Consider the following 19,849-nt stretch of genomic DNA (forward strand, 5'->3'; position numbering starts at 1 on the left):
TCAGCATCGTCTCTCCTTCCTGCTTGCCCACAAGGCAAAGGTTAAACAAGCCCCACTACATAGCTGTCCAGCCAATGCCTGTAAGAAATGACACCGTTTATTTCCTGGTGTGCACTGGTCAATACTGTAATGCCGCTTGTTGTGGGGAAGGAGAGACTCACGTCGCCGATGCACTTTAATCGCTTTATTAACAGCGGAGAACACTGCAGGACTTTACATCCACGCCAACATAAACACACTTCCCAACTCTCTCGAAACTCACAGCTAGCACTGAGCCTAGCTCTCCTGCTCGGGACGCCCAACGTCAAATCCCGTCACTTCCTGATGAACTAAAGCTGTAATGACACTGCCGTATAAAAAGTAAAATATAAAAAACAAGCGTAAGACATTACTAGCACAGCTTTGTTCTGTGGGTCGTGGATATATTCTATCAGTTAGTATTAAGCCTCTAGCTTCCTTTGAGTAAGTAAAAACCTTGGCTATGATTGCACTACTTAGTCATGTAGACCTACAAAGTACACTTGGAAGAACAAGAGGTGAATAAATGTATTGCAACTGATGTGAAACTGATGAGGGGTAGGATTAAATAAGCTTTGCTTCTTCCTACTCCTTTTTGGACATGCAAAATTGTGAATTGTACTATGTGATGTGCTACTGTTTGACTCATGCATGTTCAGGATTAAAATCATGAACCATGATAATAACAAGCCTAGTAGTGCTGTACAACTTTTATCCGCAGTCCGCAGTGCCCTCTACTGGTCAACATTATTATGATTATTATTTTGTCCCCCTTTATTTTCTTTTTTTCCTCTACTGGTCAACATTCAAACTGGACGGCAACCTGTCTAGAGAGGCCACCTGTCTATAGCGGCCACTTTTGCAGACTCCCTCTAGTGGCCGCTATAGACAAGTTTGACTGTACTAACAACTTCTTATTGGCACGACGGGAAAATATGGTTTCTTATTGCACTTATTTGCACTTTTGATGTTTTCTGTCCATTATTCTATTTGATTTGACTAATATTAGTTTTAATTAGGGGTGTTCCGATCGATCAGCCACCGATCAATATCGTCCGATTTCCGTGAAAAAGCACGGTATCAGCATATGCCGATCCTTGCTTTATAACGTCATCAGCTTCGCTGATCAGCTCCGCCCCCATTGCAGCAGTCTATAGCGACCGTCTCCCGCCCACTTTCCCTTCACAAAGCCAAAACAAGCATGGCTGCCGTGTGGGACTTACCTGTCGTTGTGAGTGATATAAGTTTTGCATCCTGTAAAACATGCCACGGAAAATGTCTCGCTGGGGTGGCGCGTTGCGTGGCATTTGAGGGGGTGGGCAGGGTGTGGTGAGTTATTGAGGCTTACGATGTGATCATCGGTTGGGTGGCCGCTAATGTATCGCCTGTGTGTGCGGGAGGCGACAAACAACCACGACCGGCGGAACCGACCATTGTACGAGTCTCCCACGGTTTGGAACGACTGTCAGATGTGGAGGGAATTTGAGAATATCAAAGTAGTTCAGAGGAGGGAAAGCGGCCGTTGTTGACAATTCGTTCTGGATGTGAATGCGTTGCCCACCGGTGCAGCCGGCCAAAGCCGCCCGTCGCCTCCCGCGCGCAAGGTCCGCCACGCGCCGGTGATGAGCCCCTCTCCATTTGGATCCCGCATCCAAATTCTCCTTAAAGAAGGCGCTTGATCCTCTACGTTTCACTGGTGATTTTGAAAAAGTAAGTCAAATATGTTTTTGTCTAAATTTTATTGTTCCTCTTTCATATCATATAGCCCAGGGGTCACCAACCTGCATGGTGCCCGCGGCCATTTCCTGGTGGCCCCGGAAAGTAACCCCTGTGAAAAAGGGCTCGATTGTATTGGTAATCCCTTTCTTGTCTTTGCGAATGATAACATTTGTTATCGTGTTTTCCTTCAATATGGAATAGGCTCCAGCATACCCCTGCGACCCTAATGATTAGAATTATAATTATGCATAAGCATACATACGTACAGTACATATTTCTCCTAAAAGACACATTCATGTCATACTGACTTTTTTCTGCTTGAGCCTAGAGGCCTCTTGTTTCCGAAAAAGTCCTCCACATGCTTATCACCTGATTCAATAGCCCTTGGTATTTATGTGTGTCTGCCCTTCATCGTGTCTGTCCCTCACAGGAGGAGGAAATCACCCTCACATATGTGGTTTCTATTACCATTTTACCATGAATAGTCAGGCATTTTCTCCAGAAGACGTCTGTTAAGGTTGTATTCATTTGTCTCCTTGCTTACAAGTTTTATTCAGTTATACCTCTCATTATTCTCAAAGAACTTGTGTTGTCTCTCATCTATTTTGGAGACAGCAGCAGATTTTCCCTTGACAGCACAGAATGATAACGCTTTATCCAACTAACAAAACTATCAAATCTTGAATGTCTTGAGTTAAAGGCACTGAATGAGGGGCTAGGTTTTAAGGTCTGAAACGGTATTTTTTTTAAACGGCTTCCAAAGTGGGAAAATCTGAGAACGCCAGCTCGTCGTTGCCGTGTATACAGGCAATACAAAAATGATGACGTCACTGACTTACCGCCGCCTCGTTGCCATCACGTGACCAGAAGTGAGCTTTGACAACAAACCAATTTAACTTCTCGTAAGTCTTGAAAACGACGGACTTATGCGCTTGAGTACTTTCTTCTTCTCTGGTTTGGTGTATCACGTTGTTCCGCCTGTGTGTTTGTTCACAGCGCCACATGTAGGTGAGCTTGTGTATTACATCGTTTTCACTCAGTGATTCGTTCCCGCCTGGATGCAACAGTATAGATGAGACTTTTTTTTCAACCTGCCAAAAAATATCTATTCTGTACATATATCAGGAACATACCCATGTGGACAGGGTCTGAATTTGTAGCAAAATTCTGTACAAAAAATATAAATAAATATGTTCCTTAACAAAAACATCATTCGTTTTACCAGTGTCTTTGATGACTGTTTTTGATTTGGTTCACTGGTCTACCATTCTGTAGAACTATAGAATATTTCTACAAACATTTGATGGATCCAACAAAAACCATAACAGAAACAGTGTGTATGCCAGTGTTGTTTGCCATGTAAATAAGTATTTGATCCCCAGCTGATTTAGTACGTTTACGTTTTCTGTCACGCATTCACACTGTCATGCCCTCCTGATGGCTAAAGCTAAGAAGCTTTCTCTTTTTAAACGTGGTCGGATTGTCGAGCTGCATAAGCAAGGCCTCTTGCAGTGTGCCATTGCTGCTGAGGTTGGACGCAGTAAATCAGTCATTCTACATTTTCTGAAAGATCCTGAGCATTATGGAACAAAAAAGTCAGGTGGTAGACCCAAAAAAATCACACCTGCGCTGAGCCGGAGGATCTGATTGGCTGTCCATCAAGATACACGGCAGTCTTGGACCCAAATTAAGGCTCTTACTGGTGCCAACTGCAGCGCAATAACCATCAGACGCCATCTGCGGGAAAAGGGTTTAAAAAACAAAACACAAATTCAAAGACCTCGTCTCCTTCAACGCCACAAAACTTCCCATTTAAACTTTGCCAGGGAGCATCAAACATGGGACATTGAAACGTGGAAAAAAGTTTTACTCTCTGATGAGAAAAAATGTAACCTTGACGGTCCAGATGGCTTCCAACGTTACTGGCATGACAAGGAGATCCCACCTGAGATGTTTTCTACCCGGCACAGTGGAGGGGGGTCCATCATGGTCTGGGGTGCTTTTTCATTCAGCGGAACACTGGAGCTTCAGGTGTTGCAGGGTCGTCAAACGGATGCAGATGTTGCAGCGGGCATCCCTCATGATTGAGGGTCCTCGTCTGTGTGGTAACAGCTGGGTTTTTCAACAGGACAACGCTGCAGTTCACAATGCTGGCTTGACCAAGGACTTCTTCAGGGAGAATAACATCACTCTTTTGGACCATCCTGCATGTTCCCCTCATTTAAATCCCATAGAGAACATTTGGGGATGGATGGCAAGGGAAGTTTATAAAAATGGCCATCAGTTCCAGACAGTTGATGCCCTTGGTGAAGCCATCTTTACCACTTGGAGCAATGTTCCCACTAGCTTCCTGGAAACACTCGCATCAAGCATGCCCAAACACATTTTTGAAGTGATTAACAAGAACAGTAGAGCTACTCATTACTGAGTCCTACTGAGAATTGTTTTTATTGTGGTTTGGAGAGTTTTTTGTTATTTTTTGAGAGATGTTCTTAAACTTTTGATCAGCTGATAAACAGCCTATTTCAGTTTTATTGTTGTTTTCAATAAATTACTTTTCCAAAGTGCTTTTTGTCTCACTCCCCCTTCTTGTTTTTGCATATTGTAGCTCTACTTAAAACCTCATTAAGATCCAAATGTGCAAAATGCAAATTCTAGCAATTTTTCAACTGGTCTTGAGATTTTCATCAGAAGTGTATATACGGTATTTGTATGTATTAACAGCTTCTCGTGTACTGAATATGTCAATCAAGCTAAAAAGATACCACATAAATATCTATATAGTACAGGGATGCTCACCCTTTTTCAGCCTGTACAAATAAGTTTTTTTCTGTGGGGGTCAAAAAAAAGGTGATGACGCAAGTGCACAAAAAAAGAGGTAACTTTTCATGCAGTTTTAAGCCATAACAATGGACACAAGGTGGCAGAAGTGCATTTAATAAGAGCTAGGCATGGCTCGTTTGCATGTATTAACGCGCTGACAAGCAAGGCGGAAGTAAGAGAGAGTGGAGGAGTGTAGTGTGCAGAAGGTTATGCATAGTAAGGAAATTTTAACACATGCACACACACACAGACACACGAAAATTGTAAATAGTTAAAGGTGTTAGAGTTGTAAATAAATAATTTTGATGTAAAACAACCTTCTCTGTGTTGTTTATGTTGTGGTGTAGTTGTTTAGATATTTGAGCTCTCACAAAAGCAAAAAAAAAAAAAAAGTCAAAGTGAAAGTTATGCTTAAAATGTATACTTTCATTTTGTTGGGAACTGATGTTTTCCTGAAACTTGCATATGCTCTTCTGCTGATTACTAAAGAACAGAAAAAGGTAGAAACAAACTTTTTTTCTGCTGAAAGACGAGAGTCTAATCTTTCTTTTGGTAGGTTCCATGTTTACACAATATAAACACAATATTCTGTGTGCCTTGAAAAAAATCAGTCAATGGTCGTCACTGAAGGGGTTGAATTTTGAAAAATGGCTGCGATGACCATGTCTCAAAGGTCTACCTCCTACTTTAAACAGAGAGAATATATATACAGTATATTTAGTATATTTATAAATATTAGTATTTATGTACATTGTACATGTATTTATGGTTTTATGCTGTTAATTTTTATTTACGCGCCTTTCTGCACTTTTTTTTTACACCTTCAGACTTGACTATTTTGTGTAACGCAATCATAACATGATTGTGATTATTATATGAATGAATGTATGTTTTTATTTGATATCCCTGCAGGCCAAACACAATTATGGTCAATTTCCAGAAGGGTGACAGTGTGGGATTGAGGCTGGCGGGTGGAAATGATGTTGGCATCTTCATTGCTGGTGTTCAGGAGGGCAGTCCTGCTGAGGAAGAGGGTCTCCGCATTGGGGACCAAATCCTAAAGGTAAACCATCGAGACGCACTCAGTCCTTTTTTTTTTTAACTGAGAGAGATTTTTCTGTATCAAAACGATAACATCTTCAAGGTCTGTAATGTGTGTGTACACACGTGGTTGGTACGTACTCTTACCACCATTATGCCAAAGGCAAAACTGACGAAAACGATAATACATAAACATGTACTAAAAATGAACAAATGCAAATCATACATTGCTTTTGAGTAGTGGTTCAAAATAACGTTTTTGGGGGGAAAAAAATAAACTGGCGTGGACAAAAATTATGTTACTCCCAACCTCATATATTGTTGAACTAAATTTTAAAGCAATTACAGTAATCCCTCGTTTATAACAAGTGGTTCCAGACCTGGCGAAAGGTCTTTTAAATGCAGTTTTTAACATTGTTAGAGCACTCTAGAAATGAACTAACACCCCATAGTCACCTTTACATTCCTATTATCTATTATAGTGGACATAATAAGAGAAAATAAGACATAATTTCGACTTATATGTTAGCATTCTTCTTAGAGCTCCTTGTCGCTTTTTTCTTACTTCTTGTTCTGTATAATACTTCCTGCGGTGGCTATTGTCTCATCAATGTAATGTAATGACCCTTAAGGACATTATTTGTTACGGTGTGGCGTGTGTTTGTTTGGACCCCAGATGCAGAGGCGAGGAGAGGCGCAGGTCTTTGTCAGAGTCTTTAATGGACAAAACTGGAACAAAAGGCGATGGCGAAAAACGTACCATGAGAAACAAAAACACAATTTATCCTGGCTGAGGCAGGTAGCTGCTGGAGGCAAAAAGTAACCGGCGAGAACCTAGCTCGGGCGTTTGGTGTAGCAGCAGGTACAATAATCCGACGCCTCACAGCTGGCAGCACAGGGCCTAAGTAGGTCGGTGTGAATTGGAGTCAGGTGCGTCCAGCAGCTCCGCCTCCCGCTGGGAGTGTAGGGTCTGAAGAGAGAGGGAAAACAAGGAGAAGGCAGGAACCAAGCGAGGACATGGAATGTAACAGTATCCCCCCCTACCAATGGGCGCCGCCTGGCGGCCTACCTGGCTTCTCCGGGAAACGGCTGTAAAAGTCTGCCAAGAGAGTGGGGTCTAAGATAAGGGCGCGAGCGATCCAGGAGCGGTCCTCGGGACCATACCCCTCCCAGTCTACCAGGTACTGAAAACCCCTGCCCCTTCTTCTCACGTCCAAAATGGCCTTGACCGTGAATGCTGGGTGACCGTCGACAAGCCTGGGAGGAGGGGGAGGCACCTCGGGAGGGCTCAGGTCGCTGGAAGTGACCGGTTTGAGGAGGGAGACGTGGAACGCCGGGTGGATCCTGAGGGAGTCCGGGAGGCGAAGCACAACGGAGGAGGGATTGATGATACGTTCGATGGTGTATGGGCCAATGTACCTGGGCTGTAACTTCTTAGAATCCGTGTGGAGAGGAAGGTCTCGGGAGGACAGCCAGACCCTTTGTCCCGGTTTATAATCCGGAGCGACCGTGCGATGCCGGTTGGCCAGGCGTTGATTCCGTTCCAACGTTCGTGCCAACGCTGCCCTGGTGTTGCGCCATGCCTGGCGAGCACGCCGTAGGTGGGACGACACAGAGGGGACTGCAGAAACCGACTCCAACGAGGGGAAGGCCGGAGGCTGATATCCATAGGCCCCATGGAACGGGGAGAGGCCGGTGGCAGAACAAACCAGGGTGTTACGGGCGTACTCTATCCAGGGGAGGTGGAGGGCCCAGGAGGCGGGTTGTTGATGGCACACACATCGGATGGCGGCCTCCAAGTCCTGATTGGCCCGCTCCGTCTGGCCATTAGTCTGAGGATGGTAACCGGACGACAAGCTGGGCGACGCTCCTAGCGCCTTGCAGAAAGCCTTCCACACCGCAGATGAGAATTGTGGCCCCCGGTCAGAGACCACATCGAGGGGAATGCCATGGAGCCGGAACACATGGCGCACCAGCAGGTTAGCCGTCTCGAGGGCAGAGGGGAGTTTGGGAAGGGCGACGAAGTGGGCCAGTTTGGAGAATCGGTCCACCATCGTCAGGATGACTGTGTTGCCGCAGGACGGTGGGAGGCCTGTCACGAAGTCCAGAGCCACGTGAGACCATGGACGGGAGGGAATGGGCAGCGGGCGAAGGAGTCCCGCCGGAGCCTGATGAGACGGCTTGTTCCGGGCACAGCTGGGGCAGGCTGCCACAAATGCTTTTGTGTCCGCACGAAGGGAAGGCCACCAGAACCGCTGCGAGAGAAGGAACATGGTGCGGGACACTCCTGGGTGGCACGCCAACTTAGACTCATGTGCCCAGCGCAGTACCTCCGAGCGCAGTCCTGGGACTACAAACAGGCGCCCGGCAGGGCAGTTCTCTGGGCGGGGGTCGTCCTTGCAGGCCTCTTCAACCCGCCTCTCAACATCCCATTGCAGGGCCCCGAGGATGCGGGACTGGGGCAAAATAGATTCCTGGCGAGCCTCTTCGGAGGGAGGGGAGTGCAGTCTGGAAAGGGCGTCTGGTTTGCCGTTCTGGGAGCCTGGGCGGAATGTCAGTGTGAAATTGAACCTATTGAGGAAAAGGGCCCAGCGTGCCTGTCTGGGGTTCAGTCTTTGAGCGGATCGAAGGTAAGCAAGGTTTTTATGGTCCGTATGCACAATGAAGGGGACCTCTGAACCCTCCAGCCAGTGCCTCCACTCCTGCAGCGCCAGGACGACAGCCAATAGTTCCCTGTTGCCAATATCATAGTTCCGCTCAGCGGGGGTCAGGCGGCGTGAGAAGAAAGCGCAGGGGTGCAGCTTGTGGTCGGAGGTGGAGCGCTGGGAGAGAACTGCTCCCACCCCGGTGTTGGAAGCATCCACCTCGACAAAGAATTGAGAGGCGGGGTCAGGGTGAATGAGCACGGGAGCAGAAGTAAACAGTGTCTTAAGTTTTTCAAAAGCAGAATTGGCGTCTGGGGTCCAGTGAAAAGGTACTTTAGTGGATGTGAGCTTAGTCAGAGGTTCTGCAACTCGACTGAAATTTCTAATAAACCGACGGTAGAAATTAGCGAAGCCCAGGAACCTCTGAAGGTGCTTCCTTGTTGTAGGAGCGGGCCACTCGACCACAGCCTGAATCTTGGCAGGGTCGGCTCGGAGCTGCCCCTTCTCCACAATGAACCCCAGGAAGGAAACAGAGGGAGCGTGAAAGGTGCATTTTTCGGCCTTGACAAACAGCCGGTTTATAAGAAGTCTCTGGAGGACTAGCCGGACCTGTTGGATGTGTTCCTCTAGGGTGGCGGAAAAAATTAAAATGTCGTCTAAATAAACGAAAACAAAGCGGCCGAGCATATCGCGAAGGATGTCGTTGATCAGATTTTGGAATACAGCAGGGGCATTAGTGAGGCCAAAAGGCATGACGAGGTATTCGAAGTGACCGAGAGGGGTATTAAAAGCGGTTTTCCATTCGTCCCCCTCCCGGATCCGAACTAGATGGTAGGCGTTCTGCAGGTCGAGTTTGGTAAAAAATTTTGCAGAGTGGAGGGAGTCAAAGGCAGAGTCTAGTAAAGGGAGAGGATATTTGTTTTTAACTGTGATGTCATTAAGTGCGCGGTAGTCAATGCACGGGCGGAGGGAGTTGTCTTTCTTTTCCACAAAAAAAACCCCTGCTGCTAACGGTGAGGAGGATGGGCGTATGAGGCCAGAGGCGAGCGAGGTCGAAATGTACTCTTCCAGAGCCACCCTCTCTGGTCGGGAAATATTATAAAGACGTGACGCCGGCAGTGCTGCGCCAGGCAGCAGGTCAATGGGGCAGTCATACGGGCGATGGGGGGGGAGTGAGCGAGCGCGATCTTTGCTAAACACCTCCCGGAGGTCGTGATAGGCAGTAGGAACTACGGATAGGTCGATAGCTTCGGGGGTGGAGGAATGGGTGGCGGCGAGGCGCGGGCGAGCAGCCTTAAGACAATGAATATGGCAAAATGCGCTCCAGTTGAGGATAGCGGGTTTAGCCCAATCGATGTGAGGGTTATGCTTGAGAAGCCAGGTTAGACCTAACACGACAGGGGCTGAGCGAGATGGAATAACAAAGAACCTAGCGGATTCGAGGTGATTGCCGGATAAGCGTAGCGAGAGAAAATCAGTCTGACGGGTGACGTCAGCCAGAGGACGCCCATCGAGAGAGCGAACTACTTTAGTAGTGTGCAACGGAGTTACAGGAATAGAAAAGCGTTTAATAAAGGCTTCATCAATGAAGCAGTCGTCCGCCCCAGAGTCAATAAACGCCATGATGTCTATGTCCTTGTCGGACCAGGAGAGCGTACCTGGGAGTTGCAGGCGGCTGGCCGACAGCGTCGATGTGGCGCGTCTGGGAGCAGGGACCGGCGCCGAGGAGCTCCTACGCGGCGGGCTGGCTGCTGGAGAGCGATGGCGGTCCGGGCGAACCGGACAGCGGGCGATGGGGTGATCAGCTTGGCCGCAGTAGATGCAGAGGTGCAGCTGGTGGCGTCGATTCCTCTCTGCCGGCGTGAGGCGGCTGCCTCCAAGTTGCATGGGCTCGTCGCCCGGGAGAGCACCGTGTGACTTGGTGTAGGAGTGGCGCACCCCGTCATCGTTTGTGGCGTGGGGAAATGTTGAGGGCGTCCGTCGATGGCCTTTATCCTCCTCTCGGGCGGCGAGGCGCTTATCCATCCGGACAGCCAGGGAAATGAGGTCGTCCAGGTCCGAAGGGGATTCCACGGAGACCATGTGATCCTTGATGGCGTCTGATAGTCCTGAAAAAAATGCATCCAGAAGTGCCGCGGGGTTCCAGTCACTTTGGGCTGCAAGCGCACGGAACTCTATGGCGTAGTCCGATACGCTGCGCCGTCCTTGGCGGAGACGAAAGAGTGCACGCGAAGCCTCGCGGCCTGGCGGCGTCCTTTGAAAGATTTTTTCCAGAGTTCGGGAGAAGACTGCATAGGAGGAGCAGACGGGGGATTGGCGCCCCCATTCGGCAGTGGCCCAGGCCGCCGCTCGTCCAGACAGGTGAGAGGTGACAAACGCCACCCGGGCCCTTTCAGAGCGGAAGGCCCCTGCTTGTAACTCGAAATGGAGTTCACACTGAGTTAAAAAAGAGCGTACGTCACCGGTGTCCCCAGAAAAGCGCTCAGGCCTTGAGAGCAAGGAGCAAATGGAGGGCGAGCCGGCGTCAGGGGCCGCAGGAAGGTCGGGGAGCGAAGGGGTCGCATCGGTTGCAGGAAGGGGTGTGGAGGCGGCGCTGAGCTGAACAGCCGACAGGAGGGCGCTGATCTGGGTCTCTAGGGTCTTCAACCGAGAGTCCTGTCGCTCGGCCATGTTGGTCACACAGGCGCCCAGTGCACCAACCTGCTCTTCCTGCTGACCCATGCGATGCGCAAGGTTGTGGAGTGCTCGCTTGAGAGGGTCGGTCTCCGCGGGGTCCATAATCCTTTGGTCGGATTATTCTGTTACGGTGTGGCGTGTGTTTGTTTGGACCCCAGATGCAGAGGCGAGGAGAGGCGCAGGTCTTTGTCAGAGTCTTTAATGGACAAAACTGGAACAAAAGGCGATGGCGAAAAACGTACCATGAGAAACAAAAACACAATTTACCCTGGCTGAGGCAGGTAGCTGCTGGAGGCAAAAAGTAACCGGCGAGAACCTAGCTCGGGCGTTTGGTGTAGCAGCAGGTACAATAATCCGACGCCTCACAGCTGGCAGCACAGGGCCTAAGTAGGTCGGTGTGAATTGGAGTCAGGTGCGTCCAGCAGCTCCGCCTCCCGCTGGGAGTGTAGGGTCTGAAGAGAGAGGGAAAACAAGGAGAAGGCAGGAACCAAGCGAGGACATGGAATGTAACAATTATTATTGTGTTCATATTATTGTGCTCATGTGTGTTGCTGTAAATGTGTTACCTTGATAGTGGAGCTGAGGGAAGACAGACAGGAAGTGACATCGTTTTAGCTTGGCATGGGTTACAGTCGCAAAAGTAGCCCGTGTTAGGGATTATCGAGCCTGTTGTTCCGGCGATCAAGTCTGGTGCTTGGGAGTCCGACCCAACATTACAGTAACATGACTGACACCTAGTGACCGGTGTAGAATATTACAGATCATCACAACGTTTTTGAATGTGTCTTCTGAATGCCAATGCCCATTTGTATTTGACATTTTCATGCTTGAAAAGTGTTCATTTAGGCAAAAAATATGAAACATTTGCTTAAATATACATATTTCTTGACATACAATAGCAGTAATAATAATAGGCCATATTCAACCACAAAACACCATGGTTTATATATTTATACATATATATAAATATATAATAGAGTTTTGAAAAACCATGATGGTTTTGTGACAAGGGATTACTGTACTCAAATCAAGTTATTCCTGCAACTCTTAGTGAGACTCCTGCACCTGCGGACAGGTATATTGGACCACTCCTCAAGAGCATAGTCCTCTATCTCTCTCAGATTTGATTGGTGCCTTCTCCTGCAGGTTTGATTTCACAGATGTTCCATTGGATTGAAATCAGTGCCACTTCATCTATCGTCCAATGTTGGCAGGTTGTTAGTATGCATTGTGGCAAATTCCAGGTTTTTTTTTTTCATTTTTACTTCTTTCAGTTTATTTCAGTGACAACCTGGGTTTTTTCTTTCTTTCACAAGAGGGGTACCGACAATTTTATCTAGTATACACAGGTGTCAAAGTCAAAGCCCGGGTTAGGCCCGCCACATTGTTTTTTGTGGCCCGCGGAAGCCTTGAAATAATGCATGTCAAAAATGTGTTCTGTCAAAATTTGAACTGCATGCAATTGGAGGTTTTTTGTTGTCAACCCCCATTTAAAGTGAAGTACACAGTAGTTGTAGACTTGAATTTCTTCTTGGCACCTTGACATCAGATTTTAAAGTTCAGTAAATTCCGGTGAATAAGCCACACCAGACCATTACTCAATATAACAGTCTGACTCACGGTTTCATCTTACAAACAACATTAAACTCATCACGCAACAGCTTAACACGCAAAAGGTGCTGAAGAAATATACATTACATGTACCAATATGATTTTAAAATAACAAACAGCAGCTATTTTAACATCTACCCATAGAAGAGCAGTTCATTGGAGGATGAGCAGCATACCTGTAGATGTCTGCCGCTGCAATCCTGCCTCTGTCCACCAGAGGAAGCCAGAGGAGCCTGGCGCACAGAGCCCAGAGGGTGGCTGACATCATTGTAGCGCCCCACTGAATGCATTGCTCGGACGCAATGCCTTATGGGAAAACATTAAATTGTTAGGTTTTTTTCATTATGTAAAAGTAACCAGTAAAGTATACCTCAGAAATATGCAAACATGTATTGGTACTTGTTTGCATGTTTCTGAGGCATACTTTTGGAGTGTTAAGTTGCTGTGTGCTGAATTTAGTGTTGTCAGTAAGATGACACCGTGAGTCCAATGACCTCCTGTGATTTCCAAAGGGTTGACAAGCTCGTTGTGAGTGCACTGTTAGCTCTTAATTGGCGCCTATCAAAGAAAGAGCTACCATTTCCTCACTGACTCACGGGCGGCACAGTATTTAAACAATTAGATTAGAATTTAGCCGTAGGTTAGTCGCACCGGTGTATAAGCCGCAGGGTTTAAAGTTTAAGTAAAAAGTATATGTAATGTGTAATAATATCATGAAACGATTATACATTAATAGGGTTTAAAATAAAATGTGCCTTGACTAAACCGCAGTAAGCCCAGACAGACGTTCCATATCCTTGCCATATTTTTAATAATACTCTTGTACATTTATACAATGAATACATTTTCAATCATATTCCGTGACTCTATTAATAATGTATTCGATTTGTCTCATGAAAATGTGCTGCACACCCGACTGCTGCACACATTTGTAACTGTTTTGTTGTGTCTTTGAAGGTAAACAATGTGGATTTTCAAGGTGTAGTCCGAGAGGAAGCAGTGCTCTTCCTGTTGGAGATTCCAAAAGGAGATGTGGTCACCATTCTGGCCCAGAGCAAACCAGATGGTAAACATGACACAAGTTAAGATTTGGCACAGAGAATTTCATCAGAACTTTATTAAAGAAGCTGTTTGTTTGAAGTTGTGGGGCTCCAGGACCATGGCACATGCCTGAGTACTAGAAATGCTTCATATTGGCTTTCTTGCTGATATCCAATATTGTACAGCACTTTATTTCCAATATCAACGAATACCGATATCGACAGCATCCGAAACAAACTAATGTCAGGTCACACCTCGCGTAATGACGTCAAATTAACAGCGTTTGTGCAACCAATACAATGTTCCTTCGCTGTAACGCGGTTCACTTTAATAGCCTCGCTATTACACCGATTTTTTGTGTGAATTTGTTTTACAGTGTAGCATGCGTTTTTTGTTTTTGTTTTTGTTTTTACAGCGTATGAACGCATAGTGAATCCTGAATCACTAAGGGAGAACCCGCATTGCCTTCTGCGTCCCGGTTGGCTAAGGGACTGTAGACCATCAATCAATGTCCTCCATGGAATGTGTCCTGTACAGTACAGAATGCATTCAGCTTGCCTAATTTACATAATTGTTCGATCGCTAGCAGTGTGGCTCTTTAGTGCTGTATGTTTGCAAGTTTTCTCCTCGACAAAACAAAACAATGTCGATGAAACGCGTTGCACCGACAAAGGCACCTGCAGTTGCACCCAAAAAGGCAAAGGAAGATGCTAACCATTGCACAAAAAGGAATGTAGAACTTAGGCAGCTTTAGGGCGCCGTTACGGAATAAGTAAATCTTCGGTTCTTACCATAAAGAAGGAGGAAAATAACATGGACAACAGCAGCAATAAATTTGAACAAAGATGCAAAAAGGGCTGTAACTGTCCGCGACAAGACCATGGAGAGGCCGCCTGTGTGGATGCCGAGGCAGAGGCATACATGAACAAATTAAAGCCTTCATCGAGGAAGGGGGATATAAGCCTGAACAAATTTTTAATATGGAGGAGACAGGCTTATTTTGGAGACACTACATCGCTGATTCAGCCCATGGACCAAGGCGTGAGCCGTGCTTTCAAGGCCCTCTACCTCTATATGTGCAACATACTGTATATATTTTCTCATGTCTGAGAAAAGAGTAGAAAGTGTGTGGTGAGGGGTTTTACAGCCTTAAAACATATATAAGAAATGAAAAAACATATTCTGTAAATGAAAAGACATATGCTGTAAACGAAAAAATATATATAATAAACAAAAAACATATCCTATAAATTTAAAAACATGCACTGTAAACAAAAAAATATATAATGAACGAAAAACATGTATAAAAAATTGAAAAAAAATTGACTTCTACTACACAAATTTCACTTGTATTTTTTGGAACCCAACCCCTGCGTTAATTGAGGGAACGCTGTGCTGCGAAGTGCAATACAAGTTTTAAACAAGTGCCACATTTGACACATTTTGTCTCGGTTTGTATCTCAGTTGAAACATCTCTGTGTGGAGTTTGTATTCATTGTCCATAAGTATGAATTAGGGATGTCCGATATTGGCGTTTTTGCCAATAACCGACATTGTCCAACTCTCAATTTCCGATACCGATATCAGCCCATACCGATACCGATATGTGTCATGACAGATCTCCTGCGGTGCAATTAACACATATATGTTGCGAAGCTAAAGGATGCAGCATCAGCAATCAGTTCTCAACGTGGCTGTAAACAACATCGTATAACATTGTAAAACATCTGAGGAATACTTGCCATTAGGCTTAGGCTGTGACATTTGTTTTAAAAGTCAACAGAGTAGCCATTTACATCTTTCTGGTCATCGAAAACTCCAGGGGAGAAAATCAAGTGGCATAATTTGAGCACTCTTAGTGCAGCAGCAGTGGTGCAGCCAGAAATTTTTCATTGGGGTGGCCTACGTGAGACCATTACTCACATAGGGGTGGCAATAAGTTCCTACCTGAAATGTCTAGGGTGGCCGGAGACCAGGTAGACTACCAGGTAGCTCCGCCACTGTGCAGCAGCACGCTGTATTCGTTTCCAGCCACACTACAAATCGCATGGACACAGTAATTCCAATCATTAAAATCTGATTTTAATGAAATTTCATATGCAGATACATATTAAAGTGAATTTATATCCTCCGAGCCATGAATTTGCAAGGCTTAAAGTTGGACTTAACATTCGAAGCCGTCGTTGAGGTGAGTTGAGGTGGTCCAACACTCAGTAGACGGTAAATCCTGTGCGAAATTGAAGAGGAAAAGTAATCTACCTAACAAACATGTATATGTAAATACACTCGATATCATATGAAAAAGCAGCATTTTCTCAGATGTCCCCACGGACTCTCCTGATCAAGCGCGCGCACACAGTGTAAAGATTTTACCGTCTCTTACTTTCGGGAATTGTTAGATTCCTCTCTTGAGGATAGGCGGCATATCTAGAAAATGGATGGATGGAACGAGCAAGCTAGTTGGCTACTAGCCAACCATGTTTGTTTACACGCTTGAGAGGCGGTTTGATAACAATATCTTTTGCGTGCCGGCAAAAAAGGGAACCCATAGGCTTATATACAGCATTATGTTTATTATCAGCTTTCATTATAACAACCAGCGATTGTTTGGTGACCAGTGTAGGGTGTACTCCGCCTCTCGCCCAAGGACAGCTGGCCTATCCCATCTGTATGCTGGGATATGCCGGGGCCTCCAGCATACGCTGGACCCTAGTGAGGACAAGCAGTACAGAAAATGGATGGATGGACATTTTGTCTCAACAAAATAGTCATTTAAAAAATCCTGGATAAATCAATAATGACTTTTACTAAAATAACATGTTCTGCTATCAACAAGATAAATAATGTCGGTAATGATACCATTTGGAAAGATGCATTTGTATGTGGCACAAACATCCACAGAACAAAGTAAAATATAAAACTGTGGACTAATACAGTCAGTGAAATGATCAACTTTGCTCATTCAGCACGTCACGCATGAACACAGAATGAACAAAACAGAACTTTCATTGCAAATTCCACAATTCACAATCCGAAGGCCAAAGTGCTGGTGTAATGTTAGCACATCGTCACTTGCGTGCCGATATCATTATCAGCGAAAAACATACCGACATGAACCAATCTCATTTTCATGGCGTTATTATGGTACAGCCGTAGTGAGTACGTCACATTCATTCATTACTTCAATGTAAAGAAACAAAAACTCCCATGAAACCAAAACAACCACTTCAATTGTATGTTTTTGTATATTTAAAAACACTCTTGTGTGCATATGATGAATTATATGATGAATTACATTTAGAGCAGAGCTCCCTCCCTATCATAATTATGCATTTTTTAATCTCCTTTGAGGGAACATAAATTAGGCCATGAAACTGTCAACTTGTCACCATATTTAGCCTGTTGCAAGCTGAGGTTGGACAGTTGATACTGTCATGGAATGTAGAACACAGTACTAAAACACAGAAAGGCACACAAAGTACATTACAGTACTGCTGTTATGTTCCAAGAACATGGACATTGCCATAGAAAGCCCTGAAAGTGCCTATTATTGATACTCTAAGACCTGGCTCAAGGGTCACAATAAAAGGATATACACCAGGGGCGTGTTGCACAAAACTAGGATTCAGAAATCCAGGATAAATGAGTGAGCTGAGCTCAACCAACCCAAAGCAAGAGCAACTACTGTAGGCTTGATTGGTTGCACAAAGCCCAAGCTAGGATGAGTAGACACTGATTAATCTCTCTTTGGTATATACTCGTTGTACAGTTATAAGTGAAATATCTGATTTAGTGCAATAGTTTATATTTAAATTGAATTGCGTATTATTGGTATGCATGCAGTGTTCATGTTTCTTCTCATGTTTTCTTCATGAAATACCTTCATAATATTTTCTAAAATGCACTTTGGACATTTAGTTTGGTGTATCCATGTTGTAAAAGATGGCAGGCAATTAAAAACAAAAGAAACAAATACATTTGTTTCATTCTACTTAAATAGAAGTGGGTCACGACTTCATGATTATTGCAGAAACAAACGCCGGAAGCCCAGCTCTAAACTGTAAAAGAAACAATTCCAGGCATACAGTATACACTATTGTACTTACAAAACACGCAGTTACACAACATCACGTCTCGTCTTTCTGCTAGAAAGCAATAGAAATTTTTTTGGTTTGCATTTCTTTTTGCCTTGGGTGAGTAATAACCACAATCTTTTGTTGTTTTTTTTACACAACTGACCTTTTAATTTTTAAAATATTGACCTCTGCCAAATGGTCGAGATGTCACATCATGGTTAACATAAAATTTCATAGAAATACCACAAATAGTATAAAAAGTCATTTAAAATGCAAATTTAGAAAGAAATTGAGAACACAAAAATATCAGGATAAGGGACTGTCTATTTTTGTATGTATGCCGCAAAAAATGCCCTTTGAAAAGACCTTTGAGTTCAGTAAAACACCATCCAGATGAAACATTCTATTTCCAATCACTTCACCGCAACACACCTCATTTGTATCACTGTGCAACAGCACAAATGATATATTACTATATTTTTGGTGATATGCTACAACGCATTCCTGGTTTGAGTTCAAGCACAGGAAAAAGCCAGTGTCCCAAGTTGTCATAGCATACTGGTTGTGGTTTTGGTGGTGAGGGTCTGGGTGTGTAGCTTTTCCTCAGTGGTGGTGGAGACCTCCGAGACATTCAGCCAACTTGCAGACCATCTGATGCTGGCTTGTTGACTTGATTCAAACTGTGGGCTACAGTCAGGCAGAACCTTTAGAAAGACATTGATGTCTGTTTCAGTAGGTCACAGTCCCTCTTGTAGACCAGCCAGGAATTAGCGACGCACAAGGATGTATCTGAAATGTATCCGAATCTGTGTACAGTCTCTTTGTTTTGGCTAGGGTCTTGTACAGGTGTACCAACACATCAGAAAGATCAGTTCCTCCAATGTGCTCATTGTTGGCAGAGATGAGGTATTGCTCAAAAGGTTGACAAAAGGTCGTCATCAGGTCTTTGTCAAGGGAACTCCACCAGTGCGGTTTGGTTGTACAGTACCAGTAGGCCTGTCACGATAACAAATTTTGCTGGACGGTAATTGTCCTACAAATTACTGTCGATAATCGATATTATTGATATTTTTTTTACCATTTTTTCATTAATTATGTGACAAAATAATGACAGTACATTGTATCAAAGGCAATAAACTTTAACTTTTCAAGAGTATTTAACATTTTAATTGGAATGGCAAGAGTTTTTAAATAAATTAAACAAACGAAAAAAAACTCAACTGAAACTGAAAACAAAATGGACTGTCTCTTAAAATAAAAATCTCAATAATAACGAAAAACAATTAGACCCTGTCTTTGTTAAGAAAAAAAAAGCCCTCCAATAAAAAAAACACACACACAATTATGTAGTGTATTGTTAAACAAATGTAGGGGGTCATATTTGAGCTGTACAACATACAGTATCTGTGTTGGCGGAATAAAAGGCAATGTTTCTGATGTCCTTCAACAATTGCTGTTTGTGACATGTACGTTCTCCCAGGCAATTTGTACTGTCTGTCAAACATTTTTAACATTTCCTGAAATGTTGGCTTTTCAACCGTATTGGAAGTTTGCGTTTCTTTTGCAATGTAGCGAGCGACACTGTCAGTGAGCACACTCCATTTTGCACTTTATATTTATCTCGTTTTATGTTTACTTTGCCGATCAAACGCCTCAGTAAGCGTTGACTGTCGGGACGAAGGCTCTGCTGCACCTCCACACAGGCTGTGGCATTCAGCTTCAAAACCATGGCTTTTTGTGCCTTTATTCATATTAGCGTTTGCTTGCTAACTACTTGCACTCTGTCTGTGTATCCACTCACTAGTAGCCCCGCCTCCACAAAGAGGCTGAATGAGAGGAGGGTTCACTCTCTCTGTTCATTCCACTAAAGAATCAATGTGCCCAGACATATGCAGCGTGAACCCTCTTGTGATCTAGCCTGCCTGTGTGGTGCAGAGCGAAGATGAAAACAAACAGGCATATATGCACGTCAATTTATCGAGGCGGCAAAATTACAGACTTCTTTTTTTTGATCGTTCGTTTTATCGATTATCGTGACAGGCCTAAGTACCGAAGTACTTGACAACCAAGGAGCTGTCCAATCTCCGAACCAGACCGAACCTTGTGAAGAAGTTGTCACAAAAGACAAGACAGACAGCTGAGGGTGTTTTATGGTTTTGCATATTGTTGTCACCACTTTGTAGCATCTGTTCCTGTTCA

General features: G+C 44.7%; 1 protein-coding gene across 11 annotated transcripts in view; it reads left to right on the forward strand.

Annotated features, from left to right (window-relative positions):
* Nucleotides 1–19,849, forward strand: part of LOC129179501 (tight junction protein ZO-2-like) — a 157,496-nt gene that overhangs the window by 108,932 nt on the left and 28,715 nt on the right. For all 11 annotated transcript variants that reach the window (XR_008569979.1, XR_008569980.1, XR_008569982.1 and 8 more), the window contains exons 11-12: nucleotides 5,473–5,623; nucleotides 13,491–13,599. Coding sequence is in view for 8 of the 11 variants with exons in the window: in XM_054772805.1 (XP_054628780.1) it covers nucleotides 5,473–5,623; nucleotides 13,491–13,599 (260 nt within the window). In the remaining 3 variants the exon portion in view is untranslated. The remainder of the gene's footprint in view (nucleotides 1–5,472; nucleotides 5,624–13,490; nucleotides 13,600–19,849) is intronic.

This window comes from Dunckerocampus dactyliophorus, chromosome 4, assembly GCF_027744805.1.
Source record: "Dunckerocampus dactyliophorus isolate RoL2022-P2 chromosome 4, RoL_Ddac_1.1, whole genome shotgun sequence".
NCBI lineage: Eukaryota > Metazoa > Chordata > Actinopteri > Syngnathiformes > Syngnathidae > Dunckerocampus > Dunckerocampus dactyliophorus.